The 20,134-nt window shown below is 39.6% G+C and overlaps 1 protein-coding gene across 1 annotated transcript; it reads right to left on the bottom strand.

The window, feature by feature from the left end:
• Positions 1–5,459: 5,459 nt before the first annotated feature.
• suz12b (SUZ12 polycomb repressive complex 2 subunit b) lies at positions 5,460–18,534 on the bottom strand. The gene is made up of 17 exons (XM_007551673.2): positions 18,226–18,534; positions 17,823–17,967; positions 16,464–16,510; positions 16,306–16,370; positions 16,152–16,220; positions 16,000–16,049; positions 14,747–14,832; positions 14,431–14,653; positions 14,187–14,292; positions 13,993–14,098; positions 13,163–13,340; positions 11,415–11,503; positions 11,096–11,239; positions 8,760–8,917; positions 8,336–8,534; positions 7,926–8,005; positions 5,460–7,143 (listed from the first exon to the last, which is right to left on the bottom strand). Exons 1-17 carry the CDS (start codon positions 18,238–18,240, stop codon positions 6,831–6,833), a joined length of 2,073 nt encoding a protein of 690 aa, XP_007551735.1. The 5' UTR covers positions 18,241–18,534; the 3' UTR covers positions 5,460–6,830.
• Between the last annotated feature and the right edge of the window lie 1,600 nt (positions 18,535–20,134).

The following is a 20,134-nucleotide window of genomic DNA, read 5'->3' on the forward strand; positions in this document are numbered from 1 at the left end:
TGAGGAGCAGTGAGGCTAGGCAAGTGTGAATACTCTTAATGAGGGAAACAAGAAGAGCTAATCAGAGGGAAGTGGAAGCAGCTGAGAGACAGAAAGAGCACACAAGCAGACGAGACATGAGATAAAAAAAAAAAAAACAGCTGAGAAGAGGAGAACACTCCCAGGCTGAGGGAAGGTGAAAGATAAGCAGGAGGCAGATCACAAATGAGAAACTTAGAAACTAAAAGTTCAACACAACTTGAAGAACCTCTACATTAAAAAAAATATTAAAACAGATAGCACACAAAATAGAGGGAGGAATTAAATGTGGGTCTAATAAAGGAAAACATAACAAAAGAAAGTAAAACAGAAACACAAATCAAAATAAAAGTCCAAACTCCTACAGATTAGGACAATCTTCCTCTTCTTAGTTCAGTTTAACACAGAAAACTGAAACGTGTCTCGTAACGCATCCTGCTGGATTTTCACTCACTTTGAAAAGGTTTGCAAGCTTTTCCCACTTTGAGAGCTGACTGATCGAAGAACGCTGAACCTTTCATGATGGAGACAGCCTTGTTTTTTTTTTTCTTTTTCTTTTTTATGTTGGTTTGTTTTTGAAGCGTGACAACTGCATGAGCCGTCCTCCTTCTGTCACTGGATTATTCTGACACTCAGCCTCAACCGGTTTCAGACCTCATCGTGTCGATGAGCTTTCCACGGAAAATCCGCGAGAAGAACATTTGCATCATTTTTGTTTTTCAGAAACTGTGAACATTTGAAGATTAAAATACACCAACCCTCCACACAAAAACATAGAGGCCCAATGTTTAAAGCATTTGCAAGGATATGCCATTGGATATCTTACAGAGGAAAACACTGAGCTTTATGCTCATTGTTTTCTGTGTCATGTTTAGGGTTAATAAAAGGTCCACGTATAGAGACAGACTGTTTATTACTACGCTGTTCTTTAGTAATAAGTAATAAGGAGAATTTACTGGGGAAAGAGGAGAACAAACAGGAGGAATGAGCTAAGAACAATAATAACCAGTGATGTTATATACTGAGGTGAGAGTGGAGAATGACAGGCGAGATAATCAGGAGATTAGGAACAGCTGCGGAGGAACGCAAATGGAGGCAAGGTAAATAATAAAAAACAGATACAACAAGACACAGAAACTACCAAACAAGTCCAGGAATACTAACTGATCTAAGAGAAGTAAATCCAAATGGACTGAACAAAATAAACTAAGAAACTGAACACAAAGGGAGGCAGCACCTTTCTAACAATAGGTGTTAGGAATCTGTGTTCTGTGAACACAGATTCACAGAACTGAATCTGTGTTCAGTTCTTAACACAGATTCAGAGTTAAGAACTGAATCTACATTTTACAATCACAAACTGCAATGTATTGCAGAATTGTTAAAGTATGTTTTAGACCCTTTTTGTTTTTACACCGAACTGGTTTTCAGTGAAACCATAACATTTCTGTTGCTGTAGAGGTGAGAATGAGACTCCTCCTGAAAATTAATGCTTCGGGTTGCAAGCTATGGGATGCACACCTTCTGTTATTTCTCATCAGCAGTACTTGATCAACATCCGGTATGTAGGTCAGTGCTGGAGTTTACGGCTGTTAAGATTTTCTGCCGCCTCAGAGACATGTTCCGCTCGTACTGACACTGCTTCTTTGAATTTGTCTGTCAGGCCCAATTACGCACAGGCCTTATTCAGGCTAAAAATAAACACTAAAGATGCAAGCACGCCCCTTTTTGCATAAGGAAGCAGGAAGAAATGAACTCACATTTCTGTCCCTGCAGGCTTGCAGAAGCTCTGCTGTCAATTTCCTTCTGGTCGTTGTCGGCAAATATTTTCTCCAAGCTGCTTTCTGCTGTGTAGAAACAAATTTTGCACGTGTTATTTCCAAATGTAAGTGGAAAAGATAAGTCGGAGGAACATCTTACAAAATACCGAGCGGAGAGGCTTCCATTCTCGACTGCAACTCTGCCCCTAACAGATGTCGAAAACTTTTTCTTGAAGCGCAGATAAAAGTTCCCCGGAGATAGAGAGCAGAGCAGCAACCTGCCAGCCAGGTTAATCTGGAACTCTCAGCAGAGTTTCAGATTAGCACCACTCCTTCAGCAGGAAAAAAAGAAAAAAGTTCCACCTTCAGTACTTTTAGCATATTATGATAAATACAGTCGCTTGGAATCAAATTGTTCCTCACTTCTTTTCCACATTTTGTCACGTTATAGCCATAAACTTAAATGTATATTATTGGGGTATTATGTGACAGACAAATGCAAAGTAGCGTTTATGAATTCAGCTCAAAGGCCTGATTTTTACCCATTCTTCTTTGCAAAATAGCTAAAACTCATACAGAGTTAAAGGAGAGCGCCTCTGGGAGTCGTTTTCCAATTCTTGCTCAAATATTTCCACTGAATTTAGGTGTGGACTTTGACTAGGCCATTCTATCGTGACAGTGTTTTCATCTGAACTATGCTATCGTGGCTCTGGTTGGTTGTTGAGTGTATTGTTACGTTGGATGTTATTTTGGGGTATAACTGGAAACACATGCTGTTTTTATATACATATAAAATAATGATTCTTCCTCCACTTTTAATGCTCTTTTACACACTACTTTCTGCTTGTTTGCCGAAAAGCATTTCAATAAAATACATGGAAGGCCAAGGGTGTTAAATGGCAAAACGTAAAAAAAAAAAAAAAACTAAAAACTTACACAAGCCGCTGTGTGAACCATGTTCTGCTCCAGCCGAAACCCTCGGTGTTAAAAAAGAGAAAAAGACGAAAAAGTGTCGGCCAGTAAACCATCAGCAGCTCTTTGTGTTATAACGGTGAGACATACAGGGAGCCATTAGATCAAGTCAAAAAAAAGGGGGGCAAAGATGTACCGACTGCATTTCAAGATGAACACGACGCCTTAAAAATGTCAAACAACCTGGACTTCTTTTTCATTTCCGAACAGTGAGGATTTCATCTGACTTCATAATGATGTCTTAAAGCTTTTTGCAGAACAAAAAATAAGCAGGAGGTTAATGGAGTTTCTGCTTGAGCAGCCGGTAGAGAAACACAACAATAATGTATAAAGAATAAGTGTCTGACTCTGCGTCGCCTCTCTGCCTTGTAGTTACAGCTTTGTTTGTACTGAAGACACATTCAGCGGAGAGGATGTTGACTTGACAACAGCAGATCTTCAGATTAAAGAGCTACTACTCATTGTTTCCCTTTGCCTGCTTGAAACGAGGCACTGCTGTTCCTTCCTGCTGTTTGTTACTGCTGAAATTGTAACTGTGAGATATCGATCTTAATGCCAAGGAGAAAATCTCAACAAGTCCAAACGTCGTCGTTATGCTCATGAATCTGTGTGGACTTGATATTTTCAGGTATAATTACACCAAAGCAAACAGCACAACAGTCTTCATTCACCCCTAAAGGCAACAACTGCTGAGTAACTTTAAATTGATCCATAGACGGCGGCAGCCGGTGCCTTTGGGGTCGTGAAATGTTCAGACAGAAGACTAATTATGAACAACCAGGCATTTTATCAGTTTTTTTTTTGGGGGGGGGGGTTCAAAAGCCTAACCTTCCTGTATGCAAGGTTCTTGTTCTACAACCCACAGCAAGAATCAAACATGGAGAACCAACATTTAGCTAGAACTCAGCCCAGAACAACTGGAACCAATATCTAGCCCCTATTAGATTAGAAATCATGGACTACTTATTCTTATTAAACATGGGGAGCCAATATTTAGCTTTGTTCTTTACCTTTTTGTGTTTCTTTTGGTTTTGTTTCTATTTCCTTCTAATTCACGTAATGCACCTTGAAGTGCCTTGTTGCTGAAAATGTGCTATATAAATAAAATTACCTTAGCTTATGTTGGTCCAACCCAGAACCCAACCTTATAGTGTTCCATATTTATCCAATTGAAAGTTAGAAAGATCCTCTGATTAGTTTTAAGAAAAATTAAGTTACGATAAACAAAGGGTCACTTAAACTCATCCACTTTCTGGAAAAAAAAAAAAGCTGTAAATTATCTTTACATGCCCACATTTGCTGAAAATGATCTGTAACTACTGATTATTGATTCATTATTTATTTACCATATTATGTATTGTCGCTGACCGGCAATGATAACCAGCCACAACACATGTTGATCCAACTACCTTGAAGAATCGTTCACCTCTGCTGTAAAAGTGACTACTTTTCTCACATACTTTATTTACTAGAAAATTGCTATTCTAATTTTAACTCTCAAGAAGATAGCAGTGGGCAACTCAGAGTGTTTGGGAATGAATCTCAGACAAATATTTTCGTGCAGAAGGAGAAAAAAGAAAGAAATGCATCTGTGAAGAGCAGCGGGGCGATAGCGTCCCCCCTGAGCATAGAGAGCGCTGGGCTGTGGAAAACACCATATGGAAGCTGACGACGCAAAATAAGTTCAGTCTGAACTAAAATCAGACACGTAAAGCCACTCACAACTCCGGCCATGATACCACATGATGAGACATAAACAAACACGACAAAACAAGAAGGTTTTCCAAGTTGTATTTCTTCTCTGCAGTTTCATTCAGCCATGCTGTAGCCAAGGATGGAGAATTTGCTCTGCTGCAGAGCAGTGGGAGCAATTTCACACATCATCAGTCCGCTTCAGTATCTCATCACAGAAACACTGAGACCGTTTTTAGTTGAAAGAAAACATCACTGTTGCTTTTAGCCGGCAACGCTGCGGAGCTTCGGTCGGATAGTTAAAGTCAATAAAACTTTCATGATTGATTTTTTTTTTTTTTTTTTCCACACTTCGTGGTTGTAAATGTAGCCCAGACCCCATTATACTGTCCACCGGCATCCTTTCACATTTGAGTTTAAATTGCTGTCATCATCTTTGTTGACAGTGTTTTTGTAGGTTGCTGTGATTCTCTGTGAAAAAGTCTAACAGTTACTTTCAATGAAAGTTTAGATGGTTTACAAAAACACTGAAAACACAGAAGCATTAGATGTTATTGTGACCTACTAAGCGGATGCTATGTTTGTTGTTATAAATATAAAAAATTAAGTTAAAAAAAATAACGGTTTTTTTTTTTTTAATAATGCACCACTATTCAAGATAATGAAGTCTTTACTGTCATCTACAGGACAAAACAAGAAACAGATGCTACATATAACATTTATATATGTATATATAGATGCTACATATATACACATTATGGCATTTACATGATGTGTCTTGTAATTATGACTTTGAAAATTTAAATTATGACTTCCTGTTGGGCTTTTTTTTCTGTCATGGCAGAAATGGGTTTCCATAATTGCACACCTGTAAAAAAATAAAAAACTTTAAACCTTAAAGAATTTAAATTTGAAATAATCTGGGCTTAACTGTACACTGGCCGTTGCTTTCAAAGCTTTGATTACTCCAAAATAAAAACACTTATCTCCATGCAAATTCATAAAATCATCACAGGCTTCAGTAAGGGCAAATGTATTTTATTTCTTTAAATATAAAATACTTCAAAGTACACAATGTGTTCAGACAATATTGATGAATATGTCAGCCTCAATAAACAGTGAACAGAAAAACTATAAGTAGTTTGGCTGTCTGATTGAAATAGTGACTGTTTCATGTGCACAACAAAATAGGACTGAAAAATTAAAGTTTTCTGAAGTTAAAATAATAATAATGATAAAATAAAAAAAAAGACTGGTGAAAATATTCCCCTTTGGCATAAACGGTATCTAATAAGGACCAAGCATCAAAATAAACAACCTACTGCTATTAGAGAAAACTGCAACTTGTCGGTCACTAGACCAGGAACGGGACACGGCTAAAAACAGTTCATGTGATTTACATGAAAACATATTTATTTTTCCTCTACCGGTACTGATGACGTCAGTAAAACAACTTTGAAAAGTAGGAAAACCTGCAGATGCCGACATCGGAAAACCCAAGTATGCTATTTTTGATACTACTCACCAAACATGCCACAGAGAGTAATGTGCTGCTGGTTTCTAGGAAAAATAAAAGTATCCCACTGATTTCCACCGTCTTTCCTTAAGCTTTCTGACAGAAAAACACTCACGAGTTGATGAAAACAAAGTTTGAATTTACCATGTTCAAGATCGAATATACTATAACACTACTTTCAGGACAACTTGCCAACAATAAACCATGCTGGGATCCCGACACAAACTTTGCAGGATTCGTAGATATCAGGCCTTAATGTCAACTACAGATTTGATTTTCTGTACAGTGCTCTCATATGCGCATTAAATAATCCACAGCCAATTTCTTCACCAATGAGAGCGTCAAAGCAATCCTCAATATTGGATGTGGCGTAATATTTTTTATTTTTTTTTTTTAATTGTTGATTTAACTTTCTAGAAACAACCAAGTGCTAAAATAATCAGCTAAAAGTTATAAACATGGTTAAATTTTATGTGTACAAACAGCGACAAAGTCCTCAGTACAGTTTTTAACTGTAGCCTTCATACAATATCGTTAAATCAGTTGTGCCGTAAGAGGAGACACACTTTGATCGTTCTCCCATAAAAGGGGGGGAGGGACGTGGTAAGCGTAGTAAAAGCAGGACCAACTTGCATCGTCTCGCGTCCTCAAAGTGGATGTGGGTGATTTCGCTGTCATTATTGTTCATATTTGGTTCAGTTCTCAAGTTTCAGAAACCTGTTTAGCCTCGGTACTGGTCAGCTCAGATACTCCGGCTGCCAGTTTGTTAGCCTATCTAAGCACCAAAGGATTGGAAATGTTCCTTGATTTACCAGAAAACAAAAATCATAAAGCCCCGCGTGGGTCTCTGTCCCCGTCCGTCCAGACCGACATCAGTCTGTTAGAGCGCTTTTTGTCCGCTTGCCCTGCTTCCCTCCGCTGGACGTAACGGCGCTGCCGTTGTAGCCTCCCGCCGGCCCCATCGCCTCGTCCTGCTGCTCCCCCATGGCGTCCGGCAGCTCTTCTTTGAGTTCTCGCAGGCTCGCCATCACCTCGTCGATGGTGGCCGTGCTCACCAGGTTGAAGTCGTGCATGCTGACCAAGTGCAAGAGGAAGTTGCGGCAGAGGTTGCGGCGGATGATGTGAGCGCCGAGGTTCTCCACGAACAGCATGACGGCTTGTTTCATCTGGTTGTCCGCTATGAAGCTGGATGAAAAGAACAAAGCAAAAGGAAAAAAGAAAAAAAAAAAAAAAAAAGAGGTTGCGGCGGATGATGTGAGCGCCGAGGTTCTCCACGAACAGCATGACGGCTTGTTTCATCTGGTTGTCCGCTATGAAGCTGGATGAAAAGAACAAAGCAAAAGGAAAAAAAAAAAAAAAAAAAAGGTTAGCGTCAAACTGCATCAACAGGTGTCAGGTGAGGGAGGCATGAGGTACTTCCTGCATTTCTAGGGTTTATATAATTACGCCCCCATGACGTCATCGATAAATGTTCCCATGGTGACGGAGAACAAGACAAGTCAAGACCAGACTTTCTTTCTGCTGACAGGTGATTAGCAGTGCGGGATTTTTATTCCCACAGAGAAAAATGTTTCCATGACGATATGTATTATGAATAACTCCATCTTCATAATTGTTCCTTAGATTTCTGATCTTAGTCACTGACCGGCATAAAGGTAAGTGAAGTGAAAACTCATCAAAATCACAGGAAGCGAGTCACCTCAAGCTGAAATATCTCCGGTTGAACTCATGTCTATTTATTCAATTCAGCAGCAAAAAGGGTTTTGGAATTTTAAATTTTACTTATTTTGTTGTTTCTTATGATTTTCAATTAAAATGCGACCAATTACATACCTTTCTTAGTTGTTGTTTTTTTTTTAACTGTGAATTCCTCAACATTTTATGATCCAACAAGCTTTTAATCGCCTCTGGCTTCTTCTTGTGTTTCTGTTGTGTGGTTGGAAAGTCGACCTGTTTGTTAAACTTACCCGTGCTTCATGACATGCAGGTTCCAGAGCTTCATCACCTCCTTCTCTCCCTCATTGACGTCTGTGAACTCATCCAGTTGCTGCAAATGGAAAAGAAAAGAAAAGAAAAGAGAAGAGTGTCAACCAATTTGAAAAACAGTGTATACAGTATTTCATTTTTCTTGCATGACGGCCTTTATCGCCTCTTTATTTCACATCTGGCTACAAGCAGTTTATATAGCTACACTCTGTTTTGGTTGTATTTTGCACCAATTCAACTTTATGCTTTTTGGAGCGGTCTCTGATTCATGTAGCATTCAAACAGTGCCAGAGTTTAGGTGGACCAGAGTTCACTTTTTTTGGTCCCCATCAAAGTTCGGTAGGAAACAGACTTTCTTGGCACAGGACTGAACCAGATGGCAGCTTCTCACCGTGGCCGTCTTCTCTCGGAGCCACTCTGGGTCTCTCTCGTCTTCGCTGTCCACGTCCATCTCCTGGGGCCGCAGCGGCATGCAGCTGTCACTGTGGAAGTAGAGCCGGTTGTGGCCGCTGACGTACGTCCTCTGCTGCTCCAGCTCGCCGTCCTCGGACTCCAAGAACTCCGACAGACTCGGTTTGGTCCGCTTGGGCCTGGAGACGGCGAGAAAGAAAAGGCAGCCTGCTATAAAACTGTAGGTTCAGACTGTGAAGCAGCTAAAATGTTGGTTGTGAAGCATTTATCTAAATAAGCTTTGTAATTGACCTGAAATCCAACATATCAGTGCTTACTAACGAATGGTGTTTAGTGACTCCACAATGAAGCGACTAAAACTAACTGGAAAGACGTAGCAGAGGTTGGAACAAGGCGGCATTTACCTCGAGACAAGAATGTGAGTAACTGGGGTCCTTTTAACTGGGCCGTTTCGGCTGAAAGCAAAGCCCGGCTGGCTGTGGATGTCCTGAGGGTTGCCCACGTAGGAGCCATCATAGCACTCATTGATGGACACGTCTATCCTTGCTCCTTTGGGGTGAGGCTGAACGTTTCGGAAGGGAGAGAAGGATCAGAGAATTAGGAATCACCGCACTGACGTAGAGAGAAAACAATCTGACAAATGAAAAAATAACTTGGATATCTGATCACACAGTTTCCTCAAAGGTGACCTACTATGCTTCCTTGAAGAGGTTAGAATAGGTCTATGGGTTACATAAAATATGTTAAATTTTTCTGCACAAAACAATTCTAAGATAATGAGATTTTAGTTTGCCTATTTTGAGCTTATTTCAGAATGAGATGATTTTGAGCGTCTTGTCACTTTAAATCCAAATAAGCTGCTTCTGGCCACGCCCTCCAATTCAACTTTTACACTCGTACATGATAATAACGGCTGTGCAACTATAAAAGATGCGCAACTACACAACCGTACATCTTCTGAAAAGCAGAAGTGGAGCCTCCTGGACAACCAATCAGAATGCAGTAAGTGGTTTCTGGATGGTAAGTCACAGAAAACCCTCATCTTTTCCAACAGCCAGTATAAAGCGGTAAAACCAGGTAAGCAAAGTGCCAGAGCTCCACTTGGGTTTCTAGGCGACGGGGTGGGCTTGGCTGGGGTTGCTAAGTAACAACGCAGTTCCGGTTGGTTGTGACTAAACGTTTGGGAGGTTTTTTTTTTTGAAACGTTTTCTACATACCCAAATAAATTTGAAAAAAAAAAAAAAATTGCTTCCCCCTGCGCCCCCCTAAGCACTCGAGCTGTTTTTGAAGCAGTAGAAACCGAAGTATAAAAACGTGCATAACGTGAATGAGTCTCTGACTGAATTAGTCCAGTAAAACTCTTGTTTTATGCTAAACCAGGCAATAGAAAAAAGGTGGCAGTACTGCTTTAAACACCATAATTAAAAGCAAATTAAAAATCAGTCGTGCTGAGATGAATTTCCCATCTTATTTCCTGCAGTATTACTTTCTCTAAAACGAGGCCTTGTAGCTAGAAGAGTGACAGCACTGAGTGCCATTCACAGGTGTAAACAATCATCATTGAATAATAACCTGAAATATCTAATAAATTACAGAGCCCAAAACCTTCAAAACAATGTCCTTGCATTTAAAATGATTGCAAACTTAGCAAGTTCTGTCAAAAAACGGAGCAGGGACGTCGCTAAAACTTGCAGGGCTAAAACGTGGGACACCTGGACAGAACCTACACATGCATGAAGGTAACAAGTAAACTCCAGACCCTAGCAAAGGATTCAAACCCACAACCTCCTTGCTATGGGACAACTGTGCCTCCTTGCAACCCTGAAAATTCTGAAACTTAAGATAGCAATAAAAACAGTAATTCTGCTAAGGCAGAAGGACAAGGGAAACTGAAAAAAAAAAAAGAGCTAACTGGATTTCAGGGAGAGCATGTGATATACAGAGATAAAATATTATGCCTGTTCCTTCTTCTGTGCACTGCATCCTGGAGTGAATCTTAAAGTTTAAAGCCTGTTGAAGCAAAGGAGGACGTCTCTCAATTTAAACCATGGCAGACAAAAAAAAAAAAAATGTGACAGATATGAATCGGAGAGAAACCTGGACAGCAGCATCTAACAACAGGAGATTGGATATTGTGGAGACTCTGGAAATGTCACAGCACCTTCCTGACCTACAAGCACAGGATCTGGATCAGATCTTCAGATGATCTCAGACTAGAAGATCATAATTTGCTTATTTCTGACAAAAAGAACCAATAGAGGTGAGGCGTTTGTTCTGTAAAGTGTAATATATGGAGCTTTTTGACTGAGTGCTTCCTGTGCCCATTAATTGGCTGCTTAAACCACTTTTTTCAGCAATACCACTGAAGTAAAAACTTTGAACACTGCCCCCAAGTGGTGACAGAAAGCAACAGCAGCTAAATGTGCATCTACAGTTGAATCACACAGCTACAGAAATGCTACAAACATAAATAAAGATGAACTGGTGGAGCGTTAATGGTGCTTTGACTATTCTGCAAATGCATAGAAAGACAGGACAGTCTGACATTTCATAACCAACTTCTCTGTATGAAATCCAGGGATGACAACAGAAAACTGTGCAGTTTGTCTGATGTTGCATTATTGGCACCGAGACTGAAACACTTGGATGTTTCCCCTTTTCCAAAGCGGCTGATTTATTGCAGACGTGAAAACGGCATAAAACGTTTTAAGACAAAAACGTCCCAAACTCGCTTCCTTACCACATAGTTGAAAATGAAGCGCGAGTGGGAGAGCTTGAGGTGTTTGAGCAGGCTGTAGAGTTTGCTGCAGTTCAGAGTACACCAGGGACAGTGGAGGTCGTCTCTGGCCTCCGTCTGCTGCCGTGTGTTATTGTTGTACAGGAACTGTTGAAGAGCACATAACAGAATCACTACAAAGCAGGAAGTAGGTGTAAAAAAAAAAAGTCAAACATTCTTTTTCCTATCAAGATAAACATTTAAAAATCATTACTATTATTTTCCAGATGTAATTCAGTGCCAATCCCAGTGATTTTTTGTTTTGTTTCTTTTTTTACTGTACCTGATAAAATATACGGAGCTTCTGGCGCGGCTCAGATGGGATCTGCTCTTTCCTCGTCTGACTGTCTGTGCTGACCGACTCTTTCACTGCTGACAGGAACAGATGCACAAGTTGACGTTTTGTTTGTCACCAAAGATCAACAAACTGTGCGTTTGAGACGAAACTAAACAGTGACTTTTCCTCTGCTCCCAAATATGCGACACAAATTTGAACATTGGAGAAGTCCCTTCCAGACAAAACAACATCCAACTCTAAGGTGCCATGAAACCGCTAATGATGATGATAATAGAAATACATGTCTATACCAGAGATGCACCAATCAGGCTTTACTCGGCTAATTTTAAATAAACAAATTATACATTATTCTTCCCAAGTGTCTATACTCCTTTTGTTATTTTGTGGCAATTTACTCCATTAGTGGGACACTAAAGTCTATTTGCTAAAGTGTAACAGCTCAGTGTTTTATTTCACTACAGTTTTTTTTATGATGCTATTGGTAGACACAAGCGTTTTTCTTAATAAAAAGCAAATCAAAAAAAAAAAAGTCCCACTGTAAATACTGTACATTTCGTCATTTCTTGTTTTTCAGATTTTTCACATTCTGTACTGCCTGGAAGCAGACGCAGCGGCGCTTAACTAAGAGTTTGAGGTCGTTGTCTTCTAGAAACAACAGATTTCAAGGGCATTTCCGTTTCGACAAAAGGCAACATGACTTCTGCGTATGCTGATGCATTTAGATTGATCCATGATAAAATGGATGAGGCCTGAAACCGCAGCGCAGGGAAACGGTTCCTATTCTTCTCCTCGGCCCCCGGCTGGACGCTGCAGATTCTTCTCGTCGATAATTTAAAGCTCATCAGCACTCTGTTTATTTGGGATATTCTTCCATTCGTTTGAATGTAGTTTTTAATTTTCTGTCACTTCATTTTGGCTTAGTTTAGATTGTTCTCCTCGTCAAACCGTTTGTGACGTAGAGACGATTTGTACCCAAAAAAAGACAACTCTGATCGACCTGCTTGGTGAAGTTTGTCACAACTGCACATGAGGGTTATTGTGTTGGACAAGCCATTTACTCACACCAAGGGGTGTGTCACACAATCACAAAGGAACTATTTAATTTAATACAAATGTTTATAAGATTACCCAGAGATATTTTTTCAGCACTTATTAAGCTAGCTATGACCACAGGCTGGTGAACCGGTGCATCCCTAGCATATTTACATCATTAGGTCTGGAATTTTATGTTGCAATATGAAGCAAAGAAGTAATGCTTACACTTTAGTTGTGTGCTACTAGAGTTGATCTCTGCTGAATGTTTCTCTGAGAAGTAACAGAAATAAGATTATGTAATGACTAACTCACTCATTTTCTGCAAAACAATAAACTGAATGTAAACAGTAAAAGAAAAAAAAAAGTTTAAAAAGAAGCCGTCAGCGTGACTTCCACAAATTAACCAATTATAAAAACAGTTTCTAAATAAAATTAATAAAACACAAAGTAGTTCTCATGTCTGAAAGGGACTCAACAATTACAATGCTGTTCTTCTCTTTAGGTCCGAATGCTTTATGCCAAACAAACTGTTATCAATTCAAGAGCACACAGCCATCTGTGCACCATCTTCGTCTCTTTAATTAGACTTGTCTGTCACCTCTACACAAAAGACCTAACAAAAACTAATCGACATTCAAAGAGACGACCAGGACGTATGAACATTTGAAAATCGACCTCGACTTGAACTTCGTACGTACTCATAAGGGCTGCGCGGTGGTGGCTGGTCCGGGTCTCCATTGGGCTGGTGGCTTCTGAGTTGCGGGTGGAAAGAGGTTTGGCTACAGGCGCGGTGGACTTTGCTCCGGCATCGCCTGTCCAACGCAGCGTAAACTGCAGCGTGGGTCCCTGAGAAAACGTCTCAAACGGTGGGATTCTCTGTGGGACCGACACACGGAGTAAAAAAACGTCTCAGAGAAGAGCAGCAACGACGCCGACACACTGTCGTCTCAGTCAGGAGTCAAGAGCGAGGGAAAAAGTATCGATGTGCTGAGCAGGTTTTTATTGGCCAACACAGATTTCTGGTTTTCTTTGAGGCCGGATCTGCATGTCAGATCATGACCAATACCATTTTTGTAAAAACTAGAACTACTGATGCACAACATTTATTAGCATTAACAGATACTGGCCGATTCAATATTAACGTTGGCCCAAATTTTCACATTCTTGCGTCCCTAATTATAACACGCAAGAGAAAAATGAACAGCAGGTTCTTTTGATAGTGGTTATAGATGAGCAATCCAACAGAAATTACAAGATTGTCTCCATGAGTGTATGAAAGCATATATTCCCCATGTTGGCCTCATCTCTACCATCGTCTGATCAGTCCATAGAAACTACCCTATCAAAGCAGACTACACAATCTGCTAATAGATAGAAGTCTGTCTCCATCTGCTGTATAAACAACACTGGACAACAATCAGTGTGGATCTGCAGGTGTTGACAAGGCAACTGCAGAGATGTTGAAAGAAGAACTCATACGTTAAGACGAAAAGAGAAGCTGATCTGGAGACGGACTCGGGTCACTCACCTTGCCATCAAGGATCGTTTCCCACGTCGCCCGTTTCTTGCTGACTGGACTCTCATCCATCCCTTGCATTGACACCTCGTACTCTCCGTCCAGCAGCTGCAGCCTCCTGTAGGAGAACGGATTCACTCACTAAAAACAGGATTAGCCCAAAAATCTGTAAGGAAAAGGGAGAAATTGGACCAGAACCGGCTCACCGATTCTTATCGAAGACGGTCATCTGTGCAACATAGGTCTCTGTGGTCCCTCCCTCCTCTCTGTGGGCTGAACCTCTCTTCTTTCTACTGGGAGTTTCCGTCACATCTAAGTGGGAAAAAAGTGAAAATTTCAAAAATGGAGGAAATAAAACATTGAGTGAGCGAAACGTTTTACATTTAGTTATTAGAGTTACAGCTGCACATAAGAAAAAAAAAAAAAAAAAAAAAAAAAACATTGACGCACCAATATTCTCATTGGCCTCCCCATTGACCAGACCACTTCTCCCAGTGCGCGACACCCTGAAGAGGAGCGAATAGGACTTCACCATGTGGCTGTTGCTGGGCTCAAACTCATTGCTGGGGACGAGTAAAGAGGGGCAGGAGCCCAGCTTGGTCTGCTTGGAGTCAGGATTCAAAGGCACCTGCTTTTTACCGGTAGGCACTTGTTTTATCGGGCAACTGACATCCTAAAGAAGCAGACAATTACGAGAGTCATCAGCAGGGAAGTGAGGACATCAGAAAGAAATAATCGGCTTCAGAAATGAAACTTTACACGATACCTTGCGTTTTTTATGGCAGACTTTGACAAGTAGCACCTCTAATGACACTGAATGTTGCTCGTTCTCTGAATTTTGAGATGGCTTTTCTGTCAAGCAATAAAAGAATGTTAATATCAACGCTTCAGCTGAATACATTCAAACAAAGTTGCTTTTTATGCTACCATAGGCAAAAGTAAGATAGAAAATGTGTTGTTATCCCTGAAGAGTCTATAAATTGTAATGTTTTAGGATGTTTTCACACCCAATTGTCTGGTAAACTGGGTTCAACTGGGGACCAAAACTGCAACATTTGTCACATTTTTAACAACTGTGATTCGCTTTTACACTACACTGACTGTGTCAATGGTAGACGAGGCATCAGAATCATTCAGGATGAACTCTACGGTCAAGACATGTCGCTGTCTGATTGCACCATCCGGTGCATTTTATCCATATTTGGTGCCAAGGAAGAAGACCAAGAAACATCCACAGGAAATCCAGGAAGTGAGATTCGATGTCAAATGCATGTTGAAAGGTCGCTGGATGTGTGGGAGAAAAGAACTCCCTAATCCTCCATGGAGGAGGATTGGATCATATGTGCAGGACACAATGACTGCCAAGGTCTGCTACAACAAAATGTTCTGCTCAGCTTCAGAAAGCTCAGGCACAGCTCACCAGGGTAGTGACCCCAAACAACTAAAAGCACTCAAACTCAGCTGCAAAGAAACGCAGCACTATTCCTAAATGAGTCTTTATGAAAAACTAGAGCGTGGAGACGCCACAAACAAAACCTGAGACAAGATATAAACAGTTTGATGAAGTGGACAAAACTACATGTTGGTTCTCCATTTTTGGCCATTTCCATTTTTTTAATATTCAACTACTTCAATAATCAGAAGTCGATTAGAGTTTATTTCTCTCACTGTTCAAAGAAACCAACACATTTGTCTTTGCATAAATAGAGCATCTATCAGAGGTCGAAGACTGTGTTATTTGAAACCTGCACTTCCTCTAATCAGAAGCTTCATGTCGCCAACAAAAGCTCACACAAATGTATCCAATGTTCCTGTGAAAGCTCTGTAATTTGTGAGGCTCCTCTGTGACCACTTTTTCTGCAAATTAGTATTTTTTATTTTTTCTCCCCCAGGCAGAACCGATTAGCAGAGCAGTACAGGTTGACATTAAGTGCCAAGTTTCGCAGGAGCACACCTATCCTTCATTCAGATATTGATTTGGAAAATGTTTTTTTTAACAAAGAAAAACACACTGCTTACCATCCTTATGGAAGAACCCGGTGAATGTTAACTGTAGGTGTGAAGACAAGCTAAACAGATACAAAAAGATATGTAATAAATGCGTATTAAAGACTGATGTTAACCATCTTTAAATAATTCAAAGTGTAAAACTTGGATGTGATCTTCCTTACCTTGGAGAATCCTGCTCTAGTTTCATTTTCTCTACCGTCTTTAACAAATCGTCCACTTTGAATGTTTTCCTACAAATCAGTAAAAAAAAACAAAAAAACATATTAAATAGTTTTCAAACTGCTGACTTGTGTAACAGAATTTTTAATTGCGTACCTTCGGGCATTTGTTCGATTATTTCTGTGAGACATGAAGGTGAGGGTCCTGTGCAAAAATATGGGCTGAAAATGACAATAAGAGGTGAGAATAAGTTTGGATGGTCAGGCTAGTGCAGACAAATTCCTGAAAGGAAAATGGAGTAAGAGTTCACTTACCGCGATGAGGTTCCTTGTACGGAGGAATCTGTATATCTGAGTAGGTTCTAGAAACAATAAGACAAACAGTGAGCATTAACATTGAGTTATGGTTCAAATCTGGTAGAGCTGCTCAATCTGTCTCTCAGCCTTGTTCTATAACTGATAATCAAATATCAGACCATTTTAGTATGTTGGGAGCTTTCTACTAAATTACACATTTTTCATTGATTTCTGTTTGGGATTGCCTGCGACACTAGTTGAAATATAGGAAAAGGCTAAAAAAATGTTTTCTTTTTTTAAAATGGCTCATTGCTGTTAACCATTTTGTCAGGAGGCAGAAACTCCTATTGCTTTAATTACTGGCATTTGTTTCTAGTTTCAAAGAAATGTAGACCGCTTTCAAACAGATAAACTCAACTTAAATCTGCAACGTCGCATCACATCTTAGAAAATGTGCAATATTTCTTATAAGTAAGCCAAAGTGCGAGTCAAGTCAAAGCGAGTGTAGAGAGGATATACTGAAGTATGACCAATCAGATGTCAACTTGGGGCATTATATTCTCTAGATTTACTGAGAAAGAGTCTTAAATCTCAGAACTGCAACAAATCTGTGTGTTTACCTCAGTCACACGGGTCTTATATCTGGAGGCAAGTTCAACAGATCCAGGTTTAATAAGGATGCTAATAAGTAGCACCACAAAAGCTGTGTGTAAACTCTGTAAGTCAGTCGAGGGTTACTGAACTTGGATGTGTGTACTTTCAGGTAAAATAGGTATAGAAGGAATAAGAGAATGAATCAGGATTAAGAGGCAGAAGGAAAACTGAAAAAATGAGGTGGGCATCCCGCACTTTCAATATTCATACAATAATCATATTTCAAATGACTGCTTGGGGTGCAATAATGAATTTGATGTCTGATATACTTTAAGTGTTATGAATGAAAATGCAAAAATGAAGAAATAAATAAGAAAATATTAGCAGTGTCACATTTATTCCTTTCCAGTGCTTTATTTGTGTTATCTGGATGAGACATCATCATTAGAAAAGCTTGTTCTGTCCTTTCAGTCGTTCAGAAATCTCTTCATCGTCGATTTTGTCACATTCCATTAGGCCTAAAAGTTTAAAACTATCACCCGATTGAGACCGATTAATTAGTCTGCAACAAAGTTGTTGTTTTTTTTCTTCTTTTTTTTTTCCTCCACTGCCAAACGCATTCGGTGTTTTTTACGTCTAGTTCAACACTATGAGAAAGGTGGGAAACCGGAGGCCTGACAGAAATGATCAGCCCAACAAACGTAACTTCGCTGTACAGCGGGGTAGAACTCTGAAAAAACATAGTAAAGTTAAATCAGGATGTAGAAAGCGGCGAAATCTTACTTTCAAAGGCCTGTAAGAAGAGCTCATGGTCGGCCTGGATCTGCTCCATCTTCGGCTTCTTCACGGAGTTCATCACCGCGGATGAGGCGGGGTATACGGCACCGTTAGCTTTGCAGCTCGCCCCGCTCATGATGTGACCCGAGTTCTGAGAGGGAAACGGCATCTCGTATGGGTATATAAATCACTACAGAACAGGTGGTGGATATTTACAACCAGTTAGCTTAGCCACAACAAGGCGCATTCTCTCGCATTAGCGGCATAGCCATCACCAACTAGCTCGGCTAAAAGCATGGCTAACGAGTTTGCTATCTTGGGATTCCAGTGTGAAATTAAAACTGGGCGGGTAAAGAAAGTCGGAAAATTTTCTTGGGGAACATATTGAAAGTAATGAAACATAACCCACCCTGGCTGATGGCATTAATGTGTCAGACGACTGGCAGGAATCAACAGCCGAAACCCATGAAGAGGAGGCAACGACGCGGAGGCTAATTAGCTAGCAATGCTAGCATAGTTCAGTTAAAAAAAACAGGCGTCCTTACACCCAAAGTTCCGTTTAATTCTCCTGATCCAAAATACTAATTTATATCAGTGTAATCCTTGGTGAAATTGATCACACTGATAAAGAAGTGTGATTTACTGTAAGCTATATATCGCTCCCTTCAGTTTGTACTAAACAACAGAACAAGAGTAGGTGGACAGCCAATAAAAGACGAGCCGAGAGAAAGCAGCGGCCTTATTGGACAATCATCTCCGGACATGACGTACACCCCGCCCTCGCTTTCATCGATTTTGCGGGAAATCCACTTCACCAGTTTTCATTTCAAAACAACCAGGTGCTTTCACACAGCATTATTTCTAATAACCTTTTTGGATAAATATTGTTGCATTTTAATTTATTTGTGTAGCTGTTGTTTTCTTGAAAAGCCAAATAAAATACCCAAACATCTGTTTTATTTATTCTGAGGTTTGTCCAAAATTAATTAAACTCTTTTCAATAATCAAAAGAAAATTCTTTATGTGTAATACAGCAGCCAAAGCTAACCAGATTTTTGTAGATTTTCCACTTGTATTTTGATGTTTCATCTGGAGTTAGAAGGCCTCCCTGCTATCACCCTAATTGTTAGCTGCCTCAGCAGATTTCAAGTCAGGACTCAAAAACATAAATATCACTTCCTGTCAAAAAACAAAACAAAAACAAAAACAAAAAAACACATGTGGGTAACAGGAATAGATTTCTTTCAAAACCTTAATTTGCCAGCGATATGACATATTTGGGCCTTAATAACAGATAGCCTATAGATACATGTTAAACAGTCTGTGTGAATGTATTCATGTATTCAAAGATTGTGAAAACATTTTTCAAAGTGCCATGGAACAATGTTCATTTTCACCTGCTGTGATATGAATTTGTGCTATTTAAGGCATTTTAAGTAAGAATAAATGTCAAGTGTCCTCATTTATTCCTCATCTTGTGTTTTTTTTTCCTCATCAAATTTTGCAAGAGTTTTAAAAAAATATTATCTTCAATCCTAATTGTTTTGAAGTATCACATGACCGTCAGATTATTTTTGTAACTGAAATTTATGTGTGTCCAAACATGCAAACAATATAAAGATACTTTCATGGAGTGTCCTAACTTTTTAACATTGATGTAGTTACCAGACTTGAATCTTTTTCTTCTTATTCTGCGAAAATGTTCTCATTGGACAGAAGATTAATCTTCATAGATATGCTAAGACCTTTCACTCTTCAAATCAAAAGGAAAAAAAAAATTGCTGCTATATCCAAACAAAATTTGAGTGGTTTTACACAGCATTAAATATGTTTCAAACAATGTGTTTTATGAAGAATATTGCCTGTCTGACTCTTTCTCCCACACAGACTGAATACCTTCTTTCTGGTTTTCCTAATTATTACAAAGTTCAGCTGCATGAACGCTCAGGAGGAAACAGAAGGAGAGCTTACATCATACCCATTTTAAAACCTGAGCATTAGATATTTGTGCCTCTTAAAATCAACTTTAACAAGCTTTTAGTATTGAAAGTATACCTATTTATTTGAATCACTTGTCCAGTATAAGTCTTACAGAGCCCAGAGATATTTGGATAAAGCTCATCTGTTGGTGTCTGAAGTTAAATGCAAACTCATAGCTAGGCATTACTGATTTATTGCAGCCCTGACTTTTAGAAAAATGGCAGTCTCAAGATCAGGTGACAGCTGAGGAGTCTTTTTTGTCCTGGCCTGTAGCTGAACTCCGGTGCTTCTTTTTATTTATGATTTTTTTTTTTTTCACATTTGATACGAACCGGTGT

The sequence above is a fragment of the Poecilia formosa genome, unplaced genomic scaffold (assembly GCF_000485575.1).
Source record: "Poecilia formosa unplaced genomic scaffold, Poecilia_formosa-5.1.2 Scaffold43, whole genome shotgun sequence".
Taxonomy (NCBI): domain Eukaryota; kingdom Metazoa; phylum Chordata; class Actinopteri; order Cyprinodontiformes; family Poeciliidae; genus Poecilia; species Poecilia formosa.